At 39.6% G+C, this 22,794-nt stretch overlaps 1 protein-coding gene across 1 annotated transcript in view; it reads left to right on the top strand.

Moving 5' to 3' along the window:
• The window catches only part of DPYS (dihydropyrimidinase), a 39,046-nt gene extending 17,051 nt beyond the window's left edge, over positions 1 to 21,995 (top strand). Inside the window, exons 5-10 of the mRNA XM_034422173.3 lie at positions 999 to 1,155; positions 3,120 to 3,261; positions 7,310 to 7,452; positions 16,242 to 16,449; positions 18,442 to 18,543; positions 21,556 to 21,995. Of these exons, the coding sequence (XP_034278064.2) occupies positions 999 to 1,155; positions 3,120 to 3,261; positions 7,310 to 7,452; positions 16,242 to 16,449; positions 18,442 to 18,516 (725 nt within the window). The 3' untranslated portion in view covers positions 18,517 to 18,543; positions 21,556 to 21,995. The remainder of the gene's footprint in view (positions 1 to 998; positions 1,156 to 3,119; positions 3,262 to 7,309; positions 7,453 to 16,241; positions 16,450 to 18,441; positions 18,544 to 21,555) is intronic.
• The last annotated feature ends 799 nt before the right edge of the window (positions 21,996 to 22,794 follow it).

Raw genomic sequence — 22,794 nt, 5'->3', positions numbered from 1 at the left:
GACCAAGCCATGCCACGCCCACCAAGCCACACCCACAGAACCAGTAGTAAAATTTTTTGAAACCCACTACTGATTGAGGGCCACATCAGGGTTGTTTTTGACCTTGGGGGGCTGGGTGGGCATGGCCAGCTCGATGTCATTTGTGTCAGGGGTGCCTGTGGTTTTCACCTCTGTCAGCGAAAACGGAGCTTGAGACGGTTGCATGCAGAGGGTTGCAGGAGGTCAGCGCAGCCACAAACTGAGCTGTGTACAGCCCTCCCAAGCTCCATTTTCACTGGCAGAGGCACCGCGGGCCGCTCCTTCACTGTTTCCAGGGTGGCCCCACTGGCCAGATCTAAGCGCTTTGAGTTTGACACCCCTAGAGTATTGTTTCTCAACCTTGGCAATTTTAATATAAGTGGAATTAGGGTTTCCTTCAGAGAAATGTATGTGAGAGAGAGATCAATAAGAAGTATGCCAAAGTCTATCATATTCCTTGGCACTTTGCTACTAAATGTTGTTCTATCTGGTCATTTTTCTTCATTATTTTGCGTAAGAGGAGAGGCATCAATCCTTCTTTTAAATTATCTGAACCACAATGTAATATTAACTTCCCATCATCTTTTCTAAACCTTCATCATCAAAAATTTGCCTCATTTTTTTCTACATGGACTGATTCCAACATTTTGATGTTATGTCTACCATACTTGAAAGATCAGTCTGTGCCTACAATTATTGACATGATTTACAATAAATAATAGTTTCTGTAGCAAGCTTCAGTGACCACAGAAAAGCTGGGGAGGGAGTGTACACATGTTCCCCAAAACTTGCCCACTCCATCATTAGTTTCTCTCCCCCCCACCCCAGACATCTGCTCATCCACTAATTGGGATGGTTACACTTAGGTTACATGCATTGACTATATTATACCTGATCCAATCCTTTGATGTGGAATTGCAAGTTAGTATTACTAGCTTTGTTCTTCTTACCATTAATTTGCCTCATTCTTCTCTCCCTAGGCAAAGTTGTGTATGGCGAGCCTATAGCTGCAAGCCTTGGTACAGATGGCACTCACTATTGGCATAAGGACTGGCCACATGCAGCAGCTCACGTCATGGCTCCTCCATTGAGGCCTGATCCTTCCACTCCAGACTTCCTCATGAATCTTCTAGCAAAGTAAGGAGGTTCATCATTCACAAGAGCCCTTTAATAGAAGGATCCTAAGTGGCTGTTAAAGCCAGCATAAACAAAAATGCAAAATAGGGTAATGTGTTTCAATGCATTTTGAAGGGAAAATGTAAAATAATATGGAGAGGAGTTCTAATATTCCTTCTGGGAGAAATAATTAAGGTTCTGATATATGTATATTTGTCATTTACAGTATGGTATTCCCAGTTTGCTTGGAAACAGCTAAATATTGAACAGAAATCACGCAGCTTATTTTGAGAGGGTATCATAGACCCTCTCAGAAAATAGCTGATTTTGGAAGGGAAGCTTCTCCCATCCCAAAGATAAAAATGAAAGGGTCCTTTGAGTCAAGCTTGACCTTAGAGACACATCCGTATTGTTTACTTAGCAAAGCTATACAAATGATTTGCCACTGCTATATCCTGAGATGTTTTTCAACTTCCCATCTAACCTCAATTCAGGTATTTCTTTGTGGCATTCCAGGCAGATAATAACCAGGTCTAACCCTACTTAGCTTTTCAACATCAGCCCCTTGGTGAGCTATTGCCCTCTTGATGGCCATATTGTAATAAGTCTCTGTTTACTAGGAGCCAATTTCAATAGGTTGCTTTCTTCATCCTTCTCTCCTCTTTTAGCCCAACTCCACTATCCTCCTAATTTGTCCAGCTTGTCTTGGTCAATTTCCAAATATTTGGAAGGCTTCCAAAGAAAGCATTGGACTGCAGCCACCTACCATTTCTATTTCCTGAAAGGATTATGTGGCTCCAAAGCACTAATACTCTTTATACTGCAGCATTCCAGGTTTCCTTTCATTGGTTAATGAAAGGAATCTAAGCCTCAACCCACCAAAATAGTACAGGTAGTCCTCGACTCACGACCCCAACTGAACCCCAAATTTATGTTGCTAAGTGAGACAGTTCAGTGAGTTTTGCCCCATTTGATGACTTTTCTTGCCACAGTTGTTAAGTGAATCACTGCAGTCATCAAGTTAGTAACACTGTTGTAAAGTAAATCTGACTTTGCTTGCCAAAAAGTCACAAAAAATGATCACATGATCCCGGCACACTGCAATCATCATAAATACGACTCACTTGCCAAGTGTCTGAATTTTGATCACCTGACCATAGGGATGCTGCAATGGTCGTAAGCAGTGGTGGAATTCAATTTTTTTTACTACCAATTATGTGGATGTGGCTTGGTGGGCGTGGCAGGGGAAAGATACTGCAAAATCCCCATTCCCTCCCCACTCCTGGGGGAAGGATATTGCAAAATCTCCATTCCCACCCCACTCTGGAACCAGCCAGAGGTGGTATTTGCCGGTTGTCTGAACTACTCAAAATTTCCGCTACCGGTTCTCCAGAACCTGTCAGAACCTGCTGAATAGCACCCCTGGTCGTAAGTGTAAAAACGGTCATAAGTGTTTTTTCAGTGCCATTGTAACTTTGAACACTAAATGAACTGCTGTAAGTTAAGGACTACCTGTACTTCCAGAATCTACAATAGAATAATGATCCTAGTATCACTAGGGAGCAATATCATCTTTGGGAAGCAATAAATGAGGGCTATCAAGATCTTAGGAGCTTCCTGATGTGGTTGAACAGAACATTTGCCTTGTTCTAGCACAGCTTTATTTTCATTGCTCTTATGACATTGTTCCATCTAATTTGGAGTTATGGTCGAATACAAGCTATTATTGTCACAAATGTCAGCATTCACCAGGGTTTTATTGGTTTTACCTGAAGGTGATGTGATTTCTTTACAGGTGATTCTTCTTTTTTTTTCTTACCATTTTTCAGCAAATTTCTTTCTTACTTTAATGTTTTTTAAGATTTAAATAATGAAGCAAGTAGGATGTATAATTCTGAAATGGAAGGTTGGTTGGGGCATATAAAATAACCTTGTCCTTTATGCCACTTCAATAGTAGTATTTCTTTTACGTTATTTTCTTTAAGTGGTGACTTGACTGTGACGGGAACAGATAACTGTACATACGATATCTGCCAGAAGGCTATAGGAAAAAATAACTTCACAAAGATCCCAAATGGAGTGAATGGAGTGGAAGACAGGATGTCTGTGATCTGGGAAAAAGGAGTGGTAAGTAGGATTTCAATTCATTCTCTAATACAGTGATGGTGAACCTTTTCGTCACCGAGTGCCCAAACTGAAATGTGTGTGCATGTGCACATGCCAGAGTGCCAGAAACCCGAAGATCAGCTGGCTGGTGCGCATGCGCGCGCTGTCCAGCTGGTCTTCGGGTTTCCGGCACATGCATACACGCTGGCCAGATGGTCTTTGCACATGCCAGAGCACCGGAAACCCAAAGACCAGCTGGCTAGCGCGCGCATGCCTGTTTTTTAATCGTTTTCAGGTCATTGTTCAGGCCTTTTTCTGGGCCATTTTTGCCCTGAAAAACGGCCCAAAAACGGCTGAAAAACAACCTGAAAATGGCCCAGAAAATGTCCCAGAAAACAGCCTGGATAACCCCCCCGAAAAACTGTCTGTTTTTTGGCCATTTTCAAACCTGTGAAGACCAGCTAGCTGGTGCGAATGTGCACGCCACAAAACCAGAAGAGCAGCTGGCGACGGCCTACATGTCCACAGAGAGGGGTGTGCGTGCCACCTCTGGCACACATGTCATAGGTTCGCCATCACAGTTCTAATACAATGCTGAAAACAAAGAACAAAGAGTTCTCATTAAAGCAGCTACATCTTTCCCTAGAATTGCATGCTTGCCATTTCAGCTACCAGTGAAGCCACAGCAAAAGACATACTTAACCTGAGATGTAGAAAGGTGCTTCATGAGCATCCTCTGTGTGCGCTAAAATATTTTTCCCTTTAAATCTAAAGCGTGCACAATAATGCATGCACTCTCAATAATGGTTGTTCCTTTCTCTAGCTTTCTGATTTAAACTAAATTCTTTCAAAGGTATGGCTTGAATAGATATATTATCATTGATTTCTCTTTCCTGGAAGATAAAAGTCTTGTTACTGTACTTATTTTAGTAATATTTCTGATTTGACTAGAGTTCTCATTAAAGCAGCTACATCTTTCCCTAGAATTGCATGCTCGCCATTTCAGCTACCAGTGAAGCCCCAGCAAAAGACATACTTAACCTGAGATGCAGAAAGGTGCTTCATGAGCATCCTCTGTGTGCACTAAAATATTTTTCCCTTTAAATCTAAAGCGTGCACAATAATGCATGCACTCTCAAAAATGGTTGTTCCTTTCTCTAGCTTTCTGATTTAAACTAAATTCTTTCAAAGGTATGGCTTGAATAGATATATTATCATTGATTTCTCTTTCCTGGAAGATAAAAGTCTTGTTACTGTACTTATTTTAGTAATATTTCTGATTTGACTATATAAATTGCTCTGGGTTGCTCTTGATACTGGATAGCATCTGGAAATGATCCAGACTATGGCAGGTAAATTGTAGAATTAGCTGCCTGGAAAGAACATTAGAACTTTATTTGAGCCCTGTTGTTGTGGGGGCGGGGGAGTGAATTTTACTTAAATTCAAGGATCTGGGGTTAATATAAATGTTTGTCTTAGATGCTTGAGTATATTTCTATCATATGTCCATCCTTAATCCTTAATATCTAGCTAGATCAAGCTAAGTCACTCTGAATACCTTTTAAGAAAACAAGAAGGATAAAATATTCTAAATAACTAGATCCATGATGGTGAATCTATGGCATGCGTGCCACAAGTGGTACACAGAGCCCTCTCTGTGGACACAACAGCTGTCACCCTAGCCCAGCTCCACCACACATGCATGCACACCTCCCGCCAGCCAGCTGGTCTTCAGGTCTCTGCCGCGCAGGGTGGGGCCTTCACCAATCTCCGCAGTTTCCCCCCCAGAGCGCCCTACCTTTCTCCTGCATTCCTGTTACCCATGCCTTTCCCGATCTGCGCAGTTTCTCCCCCACACGCCCAGGCTTTCTCCTCTATTTCTGCTCCCGTGCTTTCCCCGATCTCCGCAGGTTCCACCCTCTGCAGGTACCTCTCCGTGGCAGAAATGGAGGAGAAAGCCTGGGTGCGCTGGGGGGGGGGAGAGAAACTATGCAGATTGGAGAAGGCACGGGAAGCAAGAATGATGGAGAAAGCCTTGGGTCGTGGGGGGGAGAGAAACTGCAGAGATTGTGAGCCCCCCCCCGTGTTCCGTTTTGGGCCTTAAAAGCCTCCTGCACCAACCTGGAAGCCAAAATGGGGGTCAGGGGGCTGGGCGCATGCGCAGGGGCGCATGCATGGGAACATAGACACATGCATGGGGTGCATGCATAGGGATGCTTGCATTGCATTTTGGGGATTGGGGCACACATGCGTGTATTTGCGCGCACTTTGGCCACTTGGCTCCAAAAAGGTTAACCATCACTGAATTAGATCATTGTCTACTAAGGCTACTCAGGTATAGGTATACAAAGACATGAAGAAGATTTCTAAAATAGGCATAGGAACTCACTCTGGATTGGGACCTCTATGGGGGTTATAAAGGATTCATTTATTTGATGTCTTTACTCTTGTCCCATTAACATCTTTCTTTGCAGCAAAAGGGAATATCTCATTTGTACTACAGAAAGTTATTCTTCAAAAATAGTTAATAATTCTAAGGAACCAAATCAGTTCCGTAGCAGAAGAGTAAAAACGTTTTTACCAGCTTGGAAATGAGTTCCTATATGAGTTGTTTACTTTAAATATGCATAGGATTGCTACATTTGCAAATAATCTAGTACTTGATTTGCACCTGTTCCACCTTTTAACAAATGGCGACCTCTGAGAGCTTTCTTGACAGCACACGCAAAATTATTGAAGCAATTTATATTAATATCCATCAAATTTAGAACCTTAGCAATTCATTTAGGCCAGCTTTCTGTTTAGATAGGAATTTTATCCATAATATACATATTCAGTTTTGCTGATTGCTGCACTTCCTTTCTCTATATTTTCTCCTTTTTTTGGTTTTATTTATTTATTGGGCTCCTTCTTCAGAGTTATTATAGTGATAAGCTGTATGAATTTTAAGAATGTGTAGTCGTTTCATGTACGGTATTAGCCTGTTTAATTTCCCTGAAGCCAAATACCAAACAATTATTTTAATTTATCCAGGTTATAAATTTGGACCTGTTTCCAAACTACGAGTTTCTCTTCAGAAAATTATTACCTTGGTGCTATGTTTTTGATTAGCTGTTGGGAGTTGAAATTTTATGTCTTGAAATATTCTGTCTAGGACCAGATGATCCACGCAAGGGTGGTATTAAAAATTTCAAAATGGCAGCCACAAATACACAAATGTATATAAAAATGAGTGGGGTCCTGATTGCTTGGTTATGTCTGCCATCTTTACTTTTTTTTGTGACACCCACCCCACTGTGAAAGTCCTGGTACACAGAAGTGGTATTCATTTATTTTCCCTACCGGTTCGCAAATGTGAACGCGCATGCACATGTGGACGGGGCACGTGCCTTCCGCGCATGCACCCGGCCTCAAAAATGTGCCAAATAGGATGGCATAGAACCAGGGCAGTTGGGTGGGCCCACTCATAATTTCTGCTACCGGTTCGGGTGAACTGGTCTGAACCTGCTGAATAACACATCTGCTGGTACAGTACCTTTGTTATATAGGAATTATTTTCTCCAGATCGGAAAGTTTATTATTTATTATTTATATACAGGGAGTCCTTAACTTACAACAATTCATTTAGTGACCACTTGAAGTTACAATGGCACTGGAAAAAGGGACTTATGACCTTTTTTCACACTTACTACCAATGTAGCATCTGCATGGTTATGTGGTCAAAATTCAGATGCTTGGCAACTGACTCATATTTATGACAGTTGCAGTGTTCCAGGATCATGTGATCCCTTTTGTGACCTTCTGACAAGCAAAGTCAATGGGGAAGCCTGATTCACTTAACTGTGGCAAGAAAGGTCGTAAAATGGAGCAAAACTCACTTAACAAATTCTCACTTAGCAACAGAAATTTTGGGCTCAGTTGTGGTTGTAACTCGAGGACTACCTGTATAACATTTATTTGCCCCCCATCTCATATCCAACGATAAAATGGGGTTCGCCTGCACTAAGCTTATGAATATTTTGCCTTCTTCATATGTTTTTAATAAGAATCCACCCACACTGTTTTACAGCATAGTGGCAAAATGGATGAAAACAGATTTGTAGCCGTTACTAGCACGAATGCAGCTAAAATCTTTAACATATACCCAAAGAAGGGAAGAATAGCTGTGGGTTCTGATGCTGACATTGTCATTTGGGACCCCAAAGCTACAAGGTAAGATCTGACCTATCCATTTGTCCATCATATCTCTGGGTAAAGGAAGAATAATTTTTAAGAAATAAATTCTGGTGAACAGAAGACATTTGATTTGAACTATTTGCAAGATAGTTGGTCCTAGGCTCAGCGCATCTGTGCAGAGGACTATGTCTAGTACAGTGGTTCCCAACCTTTTTTTGGCCATGCCCCACCTAAGCATCTCTAAAATCCTGATGCCCCCCCTCCCCCGTGACATATGATTCTTACTTTACTCAACTCTACTCACGAGGAGAAAGCCTAAAAGGCCCCAACCTTCTTTCCTTCCGTCGCGAGCTGAAGACGTGGCTCTTCCGCCAATTAAACTGATCCGTTTGGGGGTACACTGGTATAATTTTAAATTGTTTTTTAATTGGGTTACTGATTTTAATTTGGTATTGTATTGTGATTTGTATTGAAGTTGTCATTTTGTAAGCCGCCTTGAGTCCCTAGGGAGAAAGGCGGCATATAAATCGTAATAAATAAATAAATAAATAAATTAACTTGGTTTAAACAAGGTTCTAATTGCTCCCATTAAAAATCAAATTGCACCCCTGTGGGGCTTGAGCCCCACGTTGGGAACCATTGGTCTAGTAGGAACTTTTTTTTTTAAAAGAAATCTGTCTGAACTGCTAATCAGACAGAAAAATAGCAATTCCCTTATATAAAACTCCCTTTTTATGACCCTGTAATCTCTTAATTTGGGGTAGAGTCAGGGCAACTGTATGGAGCTGAGTTGAACTGATATATAATTGATTAATAAATGAAATAAATATTTCTTTATTTGGGGTAAATATTTCATTTAGTTTTTTTATTGTTTTACTGTTTTAAAATGTTTTTATTGCTTTTATTGTATTATATATTTTTAATTGTAATTGTATTATATATTTTTAATTTGATTGAGATGGGCAGGTACAGAAATTGAATAAATTACACTAAATTAAATAATGGCTGTAGTCTGTTGCATTCCATTTATATTGTTGGGGATTATGATAGTTGAAATCCAGTATATCTGGAGGACATCAGGTGAGGGATGACAAAACACGTACCAAGTGAAACTACACGCTATTGACAGACCCGTTTTGCATCTTTGAGCAATAATCCAGACATTCAAAGAAAATGGTGTGCGCTTGATTTGTATACAAGATCCTGTCTTTAATCTCTGCCAATTCCAGGCAACAGATCCCAAATATCAAACCTAGGGGGAAATGTTTCTCGAAACCATAAAAGAATATAATCCTTTCTCAACCTGATGCAACCTATCTGTATTGCAGTTGAAAATTCTGGAATTCCCCAGTCATACTGGTTAGGGAGTTTTGGAAGCCATTCTGAGTACAGTAGGTTGAGAAAGACTGAGGCATGGCCTCAGTTCTGCATTAAAAGGACTTAGGACACAAAGGCTATACTAAGACAGTCTGGGAATCATTGACTCAATACAACAGGAGGACACCAGATTGAAGAGGGCTAACGTAATGCCTTATCAATTTATCTGGGCATACTGTAAATAAATCTATAAATCCTGTTTTGTTTTCCAGAATCAACTTGTAAGTCAAAGTAGTTTAATCCTCCCAACTTTTCAACAATGCACTCAAGGTTTATTTGTTTTTCCAACTCATTTTATATCTTTTCTGAAACCATAAATTTAAAATGGCAGTGTTCTCTTCCCTGAGGATATAGCAGATAATTATACTTTCCTCCTTAAATTCTAGCATTATTCACTGTTGTGACAACAGCAAACAGCCTGGATGAATTTCATAGTCATAATGTCCCAGCCTCCTTCAACTTGGCACCTTCAAGATTAGGCAGTCTAATTCCATATTTACAGCAAGCATAAACACTAGGAATGAGGTCTAGGGCATCTGTAGAGCTTCATCTGGGAGAAGAATAGAATAGATAGAATAGAATTCTTTATTGGCCAAGTGTGATTGGACACACAAGGAATTTGTCTTGGTGCATACACTCTCAGTGTACTAATGTTGCAGGATCCAATCTGGGCCAGTCATCAAGACCAGCTCAGAAGGCTAAACTTCTGGTCTCAGTGACTGACCCAGATTGGATCCTACAAGACTTGTTTTTCCCTATTTTCTTTACTTTTTTTTTTTTTTGAAGAACTGGATTTTGAGATCATGTACCAGATAGCAGGTGACAGATCAGGCCAATTTTATCTGCAGTCAAAAATTAATTTTGCTTGGGCTTGGTTATTATTATTACTTAGTTTTAAATCACAGCATTAGAGAGTTCTGGGATTGCAAGACAATGGCAAAGCATTTTCCTGCTGTTACAATTTAACATAAATTGCTTAGTGGACCCTATCAACATACAATATTTTATGAATTTCTTTTATTAACTTTTAGTTCTGAATAGCCTACTTTCCAGGCTAGCTTCTTTTTAATCATCATTGTTTTTCTTCTGTGACAGCATAAAACAAAAATGACATGCTTAATATGATGAACTTGCCCTTTAACTTTTTAAAAATAATTTATAATAATAAAAAGCATGAGGGTGTTAAGGTATTATTTTGGCTTGAACTTTAGTGCTTGCTGGAAATCTATTTTAATGATAAGTGTAAAAGTGGATGAAAAATAACAAAAGGCTGTTATGAAAGGATGTCCATCATAAAAGTCATACCAAATATATGCTGAATACCAAATGCTCTCATTCACAGCAGATAGATACACTTCAGTGTTATACATAGAACAACACTGGATGTATTTTATTTATTTTTAATTTACTGTTATAAATTTATAACCTGGATAAATTAAAATAATTGTTTGGCATTTGTCTTCAGTTACATCCTATATTTGTACATGTCCACCATCTTGCCTTTTTTATTCATCCTGAAGATGTTCCTGATTTATTACAGGTAGTCCTTCACTTATGACTGGCCGTTTAGCAACTGTTTGAAGCTATGACAAACTTCCCCAGTGCTACTTACAATCTGGTTTCAAAGTTACAACAGCTGCCCTCCCACATTGCGGCCACATAATCCCATTTTGAGCAGTTGGCAAACAGCCCACATTTATGGCCATTTGCAGCATCCTGTGGTCATTTATTATGTTTTTTGCCCCAAACTGGTATTTACTTCCAGTTTCCCGTAAAAAGCACCCATTGGCTAAAATGGGTTTGCTTTGTGAATATCACATTTACTTAATGTCATGGCATTAATTTAATGAACCAAACAAAACAGGATGTAAAATCAGATGCAATCACATAGTGATGCATAGTGGTATTATGCTCTGGTGGCACAGTGGTTAGAATGCAGTATTGCAGGCAAACTTTACCCACAGCCTAGGTTAACTTAGCCTTTCATCCATCTGAGGTCGGTAAAAAGAGAAGCCAGATTGGGGGCAATATGCAAATAATACTTATATTATAAACTGTCCAGAGAGTGCTGTAAAGTGCTATGGGGCTAAATGCTCTGTAAGTCTACATGCTTTGGCTATAACTTATGACTGTAATTCCAGGCTCTGTTATAGACATTCAAAAGGAAAATGTTGCATAAATTTGTGTTCTGGGAATGTGGGTTTGCTGGATAGAGAAGGTATGTCATGCCTAAAGGTTGTGGCTATTTAGTCTGCTGCTAAATATCTTACAGAGCGTGAATGAGTTTAAAACAGAACCTCAAGGGTCTCTCTGGAGGATATGATTAAAATCTGCAAGATAGAAGGTGCAGCATTAAATAGGTGGTAGTTTGGTAAGATGGTTAAGTATGGCAAGACTAATGCAACTTCTGCTTTTCTGAACTGGGCTAATAGAATCCCTGATCTTCAGCCAAATAACAGGTCTGTATTTGGCATATAAAAGTTATCATTTCAGTGAATTGGAGAGGTGTGTCTGACTTCACCTGCTGCCCCAACAAGCCCTGAATTTTCTGTTTTGTGTCAAGTTTCTGTTCCTGCATTTTGTCTCTGGTTCCCGATTGGAAACCTTAGGATTCTAGTAACAGTTTGTAAAGTTAATATTACTGTGACCTTCAGCCTGCCTTCGAAGCACCCTGTTTGATCTGGGCAAGTTCGTGGTGCTGAGAGTAAATTAGTTTTGCTCAGGGAAATTGCATTTTCGAACTACTGCATTTTTTATTTGTTTTGTTTTGCTTCATTTTATTGAGCTGGCTTGGAACCGCTGTCAGCTTTGATGGATATAAGAGAAGACTGTTCATGTTCTTTTACCTCTTTAGGCCTGAAGGAGTCTATAAGTGGTGTTCCAAGAGATGACTCTGACCCTGAATGCTGATTGTTTGTGAAATTAGGATCATCTCCTATAAAAAGTGTTTCTACTTCTGCATTATCGTTTGAAGGGGGGAAGGTATCACCAAAGGAAAGAGAACACAGAGTGGTGTAAAACTTTCAGAGTTAATTTATAGACAGAGATGTTAATTCGGAAAGAATGCACTGTATTGCTATAATTTTAAATATACCCTGCATCTCATTACAGCAGGGAAATCTTGGGCAGTAGAATCTACAGATTGTTCTCAACTTATGGCTCTAATTGAGCTTGCTATTACAGTCATAAATTGTGACAGTGGTTAAGCAGGTCATCCTGTGACTGACGCCATCTTATAACCAGTGGTGGGATTCAGCCAGTTCGCACCACTTCGGAAGAACTGGTTGTTAATTTGCTGAGCAATTTGGCAAACTGGTTGTTGAAAGAAATCATTAGGGCAGAGAACCGGTTGTTAAATTACTTGAATCCCACCACTGCTTATAACCATTTTTTTTTGTGGTGGTTATTAAGCAAACATGGCAGTTGTAAAGCAAATGCGGCACTCATTAAGCCAAGCTGTGGTCATTAAGCGAAATGTTTGCTACAGAGCATTTTTGCCAGAAACTGGCAGCAAAAATGTTGTAAATTGCAGTCATGGCACCATGGGACTCTGCAAACAGCCCTAAATTAGGGTTGCTTGCCAAGTGCCCAAAATGCAGTCACATGACTGCAGGGGGAGCTGGCTGTCAGAATTTTGGAACCAGGTTGTAAATACCAGTTTTTTGGGGGGTGGGGAGTTCTGTTGTAACTTTGAATGGATAGTAAGCCATCAGTTCTACATTGAGGACTACTTGTATAATTCTGGGTAGTGGTAGTTTGCCAAAATGCAATATCTGATTTGAAGGTACATTTATTTATTAAATTTATTTTAAAGATTTATATATGCACCCTGACTAATATCGTATTTCCCCAAAAATAAGACCCAGTCTTATATTTTTTTGAACCCCAAAATAAGCGCTTGGCCTTATTTTTGGGGATGTCTTATTTTGGGGTGCGTGAAGCAAGACGGGGCTCCTCTTGCCATGTTACCTGATTTCCAGCTCTGTCTCCCTAACCCTAACAAGAGGAAATGCTAGGGACCGGCTGTGCATGTGTTTAAATATTTGGAGGGGCTTATTTTCAGGGAGGGCTTATTTTAGCGTGTGCACTCAAAAGCCCGAATGGGCTTATTATCCGGAGAGGTCTTATTTTCAGGGAAACAGGGTAAAAGTGCAACTCTCGGTGGCAAACAACAAAAGCAAATTTTCAATACAACAAAAAATAGAAGCAACTGCAAAAGACACAGTTGACGTACAAGGGACACATTTCTCTAGTGTCCTAGCAATAATGCCTGAGGGAACAACCAAGCTTTCGAGGCCTTCCTAAATGGCTGACATCTGCTGTATTTCTAGAATGAGATGAAGCATAACTGGCAACTATGAAAGAATAAGTAGTAGATGTTAGAAAGCCAGGTATTTGCATAATCCATGGTTTCTGGCTTTGGGCTTTGTCCATTTTTTTTGTCTGCAAATATGGGCAGGTTCAAGCAAGTATTTTTTTTTATTCCTGCATGTTTGATATAGTTAAAGAAAAGAAAGAAACCAAGCTTTTCCTGGTTACCAATATCCTTTGTGAGAAGTAAAGATCTTGGAGACAATGTTTATTCCTCACCCTCATTTTGGGGATACTGTATGTCCCCTACCCTCATCTTGGGAAGTTTGCTCTTTCTACTTCATTGAACAAGCTGATCATGCCCTGAGTCATCTGTGCTGGTTGTGTCTCAGTTCCTCTAAAATTCCTAACCTGGATTTTCCCTTCTTATGTAAAGCATTGTTCCTTCGTGAAACCGAGAATACCACTTTGAATTATATTGTACTCAACAGGGTTAGGAAGTTGTATTTGTATGAAAAATTTGTATTTGAAGCAGTGAGGGTGCAGATTTGTGAGGGACGACACCATTGAGGATAAATTAGAATAGGTGTCATGAGAAAAAAATGATACACCTGTAGATTATTACCCCTATGGACAATCCCTTATATATCAATATACCTGTCCGGTTTGTTGCAAAGATGCTAACTATGAAGTGGAGATTAGGCATCCATCTGTTCAGGATGTTTTTATCCTGCAATGAGCAGAGAGTTGGACCAGTGACCTTAATTATTCTTTCCAATGCTATGATTTTATCTCAAAACCTTTCTTTACCTAACTTGAAGGACATGGGTAAGTTAGAGCACCTGGTATTGTCCTAGATGAGTTTCTATTTCACTGATTTATTTATAGTAGCACTTCAATATTTTTCAACTGTGTACTGTGGGATCATGGATTTATGCCACATTTAATATTTGTTGATTTTAGCTATGTGTTAATATGAACACAAATTGCATTTTATGGTCCTTTTTCTAAGATATCAAGGCAACTTTCCACCACGAGCACAGATAAGCAAAAAATACAGTGTTTCCCCGAAAATAAGACTCTGTCTTATATTTTTTTGAACCCCAAAATAAGTGCTTGGCCTTATTTTCAGGGATGTCTTATTACTTTGGGGCGTGTGGAGCAAGATGGGGCTCCTCTTGCTGCCTTACCTGATTTCCAGCTCTGTCTCCCTAACCCTAACCAGAGGAAATGGCTGCACATGCGTTTAAATATTTTCATTTCGGGGAAGGCTTATTTTCAGGGGGAGGGGCTTATTTTAGCACATGCACTCAAAAGCCCGATTGGGCTTATTATCAGGGGATGTCTTATTTTAGGGGAAGTTTTCTAAGTTTGAGATGGTTGTTTCAACCATTAAGGAAGTAATTCTAGCTCAAAATATGTTCAGAATGATCAAACAAGCCGGGCCACATGATGAATGTTTTGCATGCCTCAGTCACAACATAATTTAGGTTGAAACCAATCCATAAGCATGCACTGAATTAAAGATCCCATGAAAACAGCTAGAAAGCATTTTCAAAATGTCTTATGGAATTCTATGAGATAAACCTGAAGTAAAAAATATTTGAAGGGAAAATACAAAGCTGAACTTGATTTTCAAGTGATGTTTGCAATAGGAGTTATAGGAAACAAATCCATTTGCACTCCCGTATCCTTTGAATACCTTCTCATTCACTCTCTGTATTATTCTATGTTGAGTAATTTATTGGTAGTTGTTCAATCAGTGTGCTTTCCCTGTATCTTTGAGTTATTCTCCCTATCAGCTTTCATAACTCTTACTTAGTTCCACCAACATTGATTTAAGGAGCTCCAGACAAACAGTTCCTTAGCCATTTTTCAGACTCTTTCTGAGTGTGTTGAAGCTTTTCCATTTGAATGTTTTCAGTGATTCAATGAACCATATTACTATTTCAGTGTTTCTTTCCTTTCAAACTGTGATACTCAAAAAGGACGGCATGAAAGTTTCTTCTACAGAAGCCCCTTCAGTGTTCATAGGACATGCGGTACAGTTCCAAAATAGAATAGAATAGAATAGAATCCTTTATTGGCCAAGTGTGATTGGACACACAAGGAATTTGTCTTGGTGTATACACTCTCAGTGTACACAAAAAGAAAAGATACATTCGTCAAGATTCATAAGATACAACCCTTAATGATAGTCATAGGGTACAAATAAGCAATCAAATCATATTAGGAAACAGTCAATATAAATCGTAAGGATACCAGCAATAAGGTTACAGTTATACAGTCATAAGTGGGAGGAGATGGGTGATAGGAACAATGAGAAGATTAATAGTAATGTAGACTTAATAACTAGTTTGACAGTGTTGAGGGAATTATTTGTTTAGCAGAGTGATGGCGTTCGGGAAAAAACTGTTCTTGTGTCTAGTAGTTCTGGTGTGCAGTGCTCTATAGCATTGTTTTGAGGGTAGGAGTTGAAACAGTTTATGTCCAGGATGCGAGGGTCTGTAAATATTTTCACAGCCCTCTTTTTGACTCGTGCAGTATACAGGTCCTCAATGGAAATCAGGTTGGTAGTAATTGTTTTTTCTGCAGTTCTAATTATCCTCTGAAGTCTATGTCTGTCTTGTTGGATTGCAGAACCACATCAGACAGTTATAGAGGTGCAGATGACAGACTCAATAATTCCTCTGTAGAACTGTATCAGCAGCTCCTTGGGCAGTTTGAGCTTTCTGAGTTGGCGCAGAAAGAAAGAACATTATGGGAATTAATGGGAGAATTAATGGGAAGAGATTTCCCCATCGTAGGAAAATATTTCTGAATTATTTTTATTAATATATCAAATTTAGAGACTGCCTATCTCACTCACAGATTGACTCTGGGAGCTGTACAATTAAAAACATAAAAATCATATAATAAATATCAATATTGATTGTGTCTGAAAACTGTAACTTACTTATAATTCTCTCTGCTTCAGTGGAATTTCCAAAGGAATGTTTTTGAGATTGCTCCGTTTTTGTTTGTTTGTTTGCTTGTTTGTTTTGAGCTTTGAAAAGTTCTCAGGAAGTTTAAATTCTGAATTAAAATAGAAGACCCAAAATAAGAGCTGGTATCACTTGTTCTTCTTTCAAATGCAGGACCATTTCAGCAAAGACTCATCACCAGGCCAATGATTTTAATATATTTGAAGGAATGCTCTGCCATGGAGTTCCCCTTGTGACAATTTTACGAGGCAAAGTGGCTTTTCAAAGTGGAACTTTTCATATCAAAGCAGGAGAGGGGAGATACGTTCCTTGTGACCCTTTCCCAGAATATGTTTACAAACGAATCTGGCAACGGGATCAGGTCTGTATTTATACAGTATATTGCATCTTTTCTTGATTAAACAAATATTTGAGGTTTTGTATGTTTCATGAAATAGGTTAGAGGTTGCAGAATGTTCTCTTTTCTTTCCTTTGACAAAAATAGACAATCAAACCATTGCAAATTTTGCTAAGTCTTTTAATTGAGCTCATAGTTCTTATGGTTTGGAATTGATCTGTCCCCGTCCACACACACACACACACAAACACAGCCAGCCGAGGGTTAAGGAAGCGCTCAGGTCTTTATCTCCAACTTGGCAGCGATATACACACCGTCTGCCAAGTGCTTTTATTTCCACAGAGACAGAAAGATAATATACTCAGCGTGCAAGAGTCCAACAGAAATAATATTCCTCTCAGCAGTTTCGGACGAGGCTTTAGTGACTATCCAAGGTTTATTTTTGTTCGTCACAGGGATCACTGGCCACCACCCTCTATTATATAGTCTCTGGGGTGTGGTCCAGTGACTCAGTTCTAATCCCTAGCATGCCTCCTGAGCTGCTGCAATCGTTTATCACGCCTTCGGAGGCGTGCATCCAGGAATGACGTCTCTCCCTCACTCTCATCCGAGATACCTGTCTCCCGGCTAATATCCTCTCCCTCGGCCGGCTCCTGAGACAGTGCCAGAGGGGAGGGGCCTGGAGAAGGAGGCCTGGCTGACTCCTCTTCCTCATGCTCAGAGCTTTCTTCCTCCAATGGGACAGGCTCAGAGGGCGGGGCCACAACAGGAATCATATATCTGAAGCAGTGGTGAAAATCTAATTTATTTATTTTTTTTGGATAAAAAAATCCAATTTTTTTTACTACCAGTTCTGTGGGCATGGCTTGGTGGGTGTAGTATGGCTTGGTGGGCGTGGCAGGGGAAGGATACTGCAAAATCTCCATTCCCACCCCACTCTGGGGCCAGCCAGAGGTGGTATTTGCTGGTTTTCCAAACTACTCAAAATTTCCACTACCAGTTCTCCAAACTACTCAAAATTTTCACTACTGGTTCTCCGAACTGCTCAAAATTTCCACTACCGGTTCTCCAGAACCTGTCAGAACCTGCTGAATTTCACCCCTGATCTGAAGGTTCCCTAATCATATATCTGAAGGTTCTCTCTATAGAGTAGAGGTCTCCAAACTTGGCAACTTTAAGACTTGTGAACTTCAAGTCCTAGAATTCCTGTCTGGGGAATTCTGGGAGTTGAAGTCCACAAATCGTAAAGTTGCCAAGTTTGAAAATCTCTGCTATAGAAGATATAGATGAAGTTAACCTAAAGATAAGTTATATCTTGTTATAAAATGTTTGGAGGTCTCTAAGCAGCAGTTGGATCCATCAGAATGTTCTAGTGGATTCTGCACTAATTATAACTTTTACTATTCCAATGTTTTTTTTTTTAATTTTCAGCTAAGAGATTTTGTTAGAGTAATTCTATATATGCAGTTAATGCTGCCAATTCATGCACATGAGGCATCTGTGACAGTAAGAGCATAATGACAATGGAACCAATTAACTGGAGAAACGTTGGACTGCTTTTCATTAATTTTTCAAACAAAGGCTAGACTGCCATCTCTTGGGGATATTTTAATTTTGGATGTCTGCATAGAGCAGGGAGTTGGATTATAAATCTAAATGGTTTCTTCGACTTCTATGATTTTATGAAAACAACTTCAGAATTCTGTGTATGATATCAGCCTTCTTAGAGGAAACCAGGACTTGATTTATCTCAACTTATTGATATGGTGCTAAAAACACCCCAGAGCTAGAATTTGAGGGGAGTGGGGTGGAGGTAAGGGGGAAGGAGAAGAGATACTAGAAATCCATCCAGATAACTAAAATTGACAAAAGTTTTGTCAGTTTCCTTCTTCTTTTTTAACATCTAGGCCTGGTTTGCAAAGCATCAAGACTATTAGGTATTCTATTTCTTTATTTTTCACTTCATCGTTAAGAAAAGAAAAAAAGATTTTTTAAAAATTAAATATATCATTGCAGGAATGTCAGCCTGTTGCTGTGAAGCGAGCACCGTATATGGGAAAAGTGGAGCCACTCTCCACTCCATCAAAATAACTTCATGATATACTTAGTATTCTTCAGGTAAATTTGTTCATTATTTGCTTGAGCCCAAACAGTTTTATTGGCAGACAATAGTCTCAAATCCTCATGCAGTAATTTTTTTTATTGGATTGAAAGTATGTTGAATGACATACTGAGACCAGTTTCAGAACTTTGGAATTTGTGAACCATCTCGACTAGACAAAGTAAGAATACGTAAGTCAGATAAAATGCAGAAGATAACTCAAGACTTTGCTGAAAGGTTACTTCTAATGATCTGGGAACCCATCACAGAAGAGCCAAAATCAAAATATTTTTAAATTATGTCATGGGATTCCAAGGGTTATTTTTCTAAGCTTTGTACCAACCGAAGTGCACATTAACTTCCCTCTTCCTCTAAAAGATTTTGATTATTTTGACAAACTGGAAGATGTTTTGATATAAGTAAGATTCTTCCCAGTTCCATGTGTGTATTCTCCTGAAATTTCTCACTGCCAAACTATGACACTATGATATAGGTTTGAATTAATCATCTTTTTTTTACAAATGCAATTCAAATACTGCTCTCCACCTTAGGGCTCAGTTCTTCTAGCCCTCTAAAGACTCTGGCCTAATTAATTTAGTCACATTTGTTCTGAAACCTGTAAATCAGGGGTGTCAAACTCGATCACATCTCGGGCAGTATCATGACGTATCAGGATGTTTTTTGCCTTTATGGAGCCAGGATTGGCGTGGCCTGCGTGGGCCACAACCAGCCCAGGGGCCGCCAGTTTGACAGGCCTGCTGTAAATCATCTCAGCAATAGATGTTCTTGATTATTCTAAAGCACTTTTAAAAATCTCTCCTAGTTTTGGATCTCCCACTCAGGAGATGCCAACAGGAGGTATGTTCTTATTATACCTTATGAAAATAACTTTGGCAAATAGCTGACCAAGCCCTTCCCCTTGTGCACAATGGCCATGACTCCACTCCCTACAGGAGCTTGGACAATATATGTAACATGCATCAGATCCTAGATTTTTCTATCATTATAAGTGGATCGGGGTGGATTCTACTTACCTTTACTACTGGTTCACAATGGGGCTGCGTGCATTCGCTCGGTTTGCTCATGCACACGTGCACTCTTCTGCGCAGAAGCGTTCTGATGATGTTGGGGTCGATGGATGGAGCCTACCGCCAGTTTTACTACCGGTTCTATAGAACCAGTCCAAACTGGGGGCAACTCCACCACTGAAGTGGATGGTACCTGATATGGATCAGGACCAACCTGTGTTGATTTGGAAGGAGTAAACTTTCCCCACCCATTTCTTGTCACTGCAGTCCCATTCCCCTTTACAACAGGATTTTAGCATCAATGGCAAGTGAGGGCAAAGCTTAACCCTCCTCAGTGTGGATGCAGCAGAATATGCAATTTGATCTTTAATGGAAGCTACTTCACAGGATTGTATATGAAGATAAAATATGGCAATCCTATCATTGTGAGCTTCTTTGAAAAAAGATAAAGACTCCTTTGAGTTGAGTGGTGACTTGGTGGACTTGTCCAGATAATTTTCTTGGCAACAATAGGAATAGTGGCTTGTCAACTTCCTTTTTCTGGGATTTTCACACACCCCCAGACTTTTAAAAATAATCTATAACTATGTGATTTCATAATAGTGTCCTATCCAATTACTAAGCTGATTGGAGCTTTTTTGAGATGAGCTAAGGTTACGTGGGTTGACAGAGAAAAAATGGAATACAAATTACAGGAAATAAAGCTAAACAAGGAAGATGTTGGGTATAGATTCTGTACACAACCTGCAGTAGGATGTTTTTTTAAAAAAACCCTTCATTACACAATCAAATTTGTGGGAGAGCCTTCTCTGTAGGGGCACCTGCCATCTGGAACGAGCTCTCCCTGGAGATACGGAGGATCCCGGATCTGCGCACTTTCTGCCGCGCCCTCAAAACATTCTTATTCCAGCAGGCTGGTCTGGCCTAACCTCCTTTTAATTGTTTTTAAATTGGTTTTATAATTGGGGTGTTTTAAATCTGGCCAAAGTATTTAATGTACTTTAAATGATTTTTAACGTTTGTAGTATGTATATTTTACTTTCTGGCTGTTCACCCGCCCTGAGTCCTTTGGGAGTAGGGCGGTATATAAATTTAATTATAAATAAATAAAATAAATAAAATCTTTTGAAGAGGCAGGAGGAAGTCCTGAATTGTCTTAGGTAATAAATGCAATATACTAGAAGTATTGGCCAATTGATTATTGTACTTTATTCAGGTTTAGAATTTCTGTGCCTTCAGATAATATAGTTTGTCCTGTCACCCAACACTTTCCTTTTGCTAGAGTACTTCCGTAGCGGAGACCTTTTCTGATGCGGGCTCCTATTTTTCAGAACTAGTGCAAGGGGTTAGGCCACATGTGGCTCTTTCACCCCTCTGCTGCAGCTCCCTAACACTCAAAATATGCATCACAACCGCCAATGTGCAATACCCGCCGGAATGTGATAAATCCAAGAAAAGAACCATGGATAAATCCAAGAAAAGAAAATTTTCGGAAGAAAACAGAATGTTTAATTCAATTACATATGCTAGTTTTGTGGCCGCTCAAGAAATAGTCAGGCACGGGAAGGGTTTTGTGGCTCCTGGTGTTTTCTTTTCTGTGGGAAATGGGTCCAAATGGATCTTTGAGTGTTTTAAGGTTGCAGACCCCTGGGTTAGGCTAACACAATCATCTAATTTCATCTTGTGTTCCTTTAACAGTGTTGTAGGGTTTGTTTCAGCCAGAACATGACTGGAATAAACTCCTAGAATTGCAGAGATGGAAAGACTGTGTTAGTGGAACCAATATTTTTCCCCGTTATCATTAAGGAAGGCATAGTTCTGACCAAGAAGGAAAATCTAAAGCTGCAGAACCTGAGGAAAATATTGTCAACCTTAGAGGGTTTTCTTCTTCTTTTGTGTGCTCTAATTTTGTTATTGCTTCACTAGGTGACAAATTGCAAAGCAGAAGACTGCTTTATTTTTTTGAAGATTTATTCACACCATTTCCCTTTTTCTCTGTAGGCCAAAACAGTTGCAATTCTTGATTTGTGTGCTTGAAGATTTCTGGATGATACAAACATCTGGTGAAACTGCACTGGCCATTGGTGTTGTAATCATTGCTATATCTTACAAAATTACAGCAAGATCTTCCTTCTGTTCACATATTTTGACTTTTAGAGAAATCACTGTTGTTTTTCCAGCACACGATAACCTTGTTCTCAGAACTTCTTTTAGTGCCTGATTTATAGCAATTACAGCTATCCGATTAGCTTTCATAGAGCACCTGCCACGATTGTCTGCTAGAATAAAATCTGGACAGGATGAATTATCTGATTTGAGCAAGATGCAGCAGCTTAACTGCTGTTTAACTTAACTGTCTTTGAAATAAATGTTTTCAGGTTTAAGACATGAGTTAATCTTAACAAAGAAACAATCATGATTAAACTGGGTATATGATTTGATGCAGTGATGGAATTCAAATTTTTTTACTACCAGTTCTGTGGGTGTGGCTTGGTGGGCATGGCAGGGGAAGGATACTGCAATATCTCCATTCCCACCCCACTCTGGGCCAGCCAGAGGTGGTATTTGCCGGTTCTCCGAACTACTCAAAATTTCCACTACAGGTTCTCCAGAACCTGTCAGAACCTGCTGAATAGCACCCCTGACTTGATGCCTGTCTTTGAGAGCTAAGTGATGGGTTCATCCCAAGTGCTTTCCTTTCTTCATCTCAAGTATTTGCCTTTCCATTTTGGAAAACCCTAGTTAGATCCTCTTACTGCACTCCCTTTCAGGATGTGTCCATCCAACACCTTTGCAGTGTTCCAGAAGCAGATTTGATTCTATCTGTTCATATGGCATTGAGTCATCAATTGGAACTGTTCTTGTGTATTTAATAAGATTTTTGGTTTTGCTCTGGTTTACTGAATTTGGAACAAAGCTGGATTACCCCTAAAGGATTTTTTTGCAATGCTTTTCAATGACCTGTCTTGCCTTGACTTCTCAAAACAGCTGGACCAGGCTTTTATATTTTTAAGAAAAAGCAAACTAAATGTCTTTTTTCCTTACCTCAAAGAAAAAAAGGGAGGGGTTTTAGGTTTTTCTATGTGCCTTTGTCATTGTTGGTAGAAGAACTGAAGGCACTTGATGATGATGTATCAGAAAAGACAATGCCCAGCCACAAAACACTATAGGGCAAAAGTGAAGGAGAAGAGATTGGGCGAATATTTTAGAAGGTGTAAGGAAGCAAATTGAAAACAATAT

The sequence above is a fragment of the Pantherophis guttatus genome, chromosome 3 (assembly GCF_059756535.1).
Source record: "Pantherophis guttatus breed Tessera chromosome 3, ASM5975653v1, whole genome shotgun sequence".
NCBI lineage: Eukaryota > Metazoa > Chordata > Lepidosauria > Squamata > Colubridae > Pantherophis > Pantherophis guttatus.
This window is presented reverse-complemented; position numbering and strand designations above follow the sequence as displayed.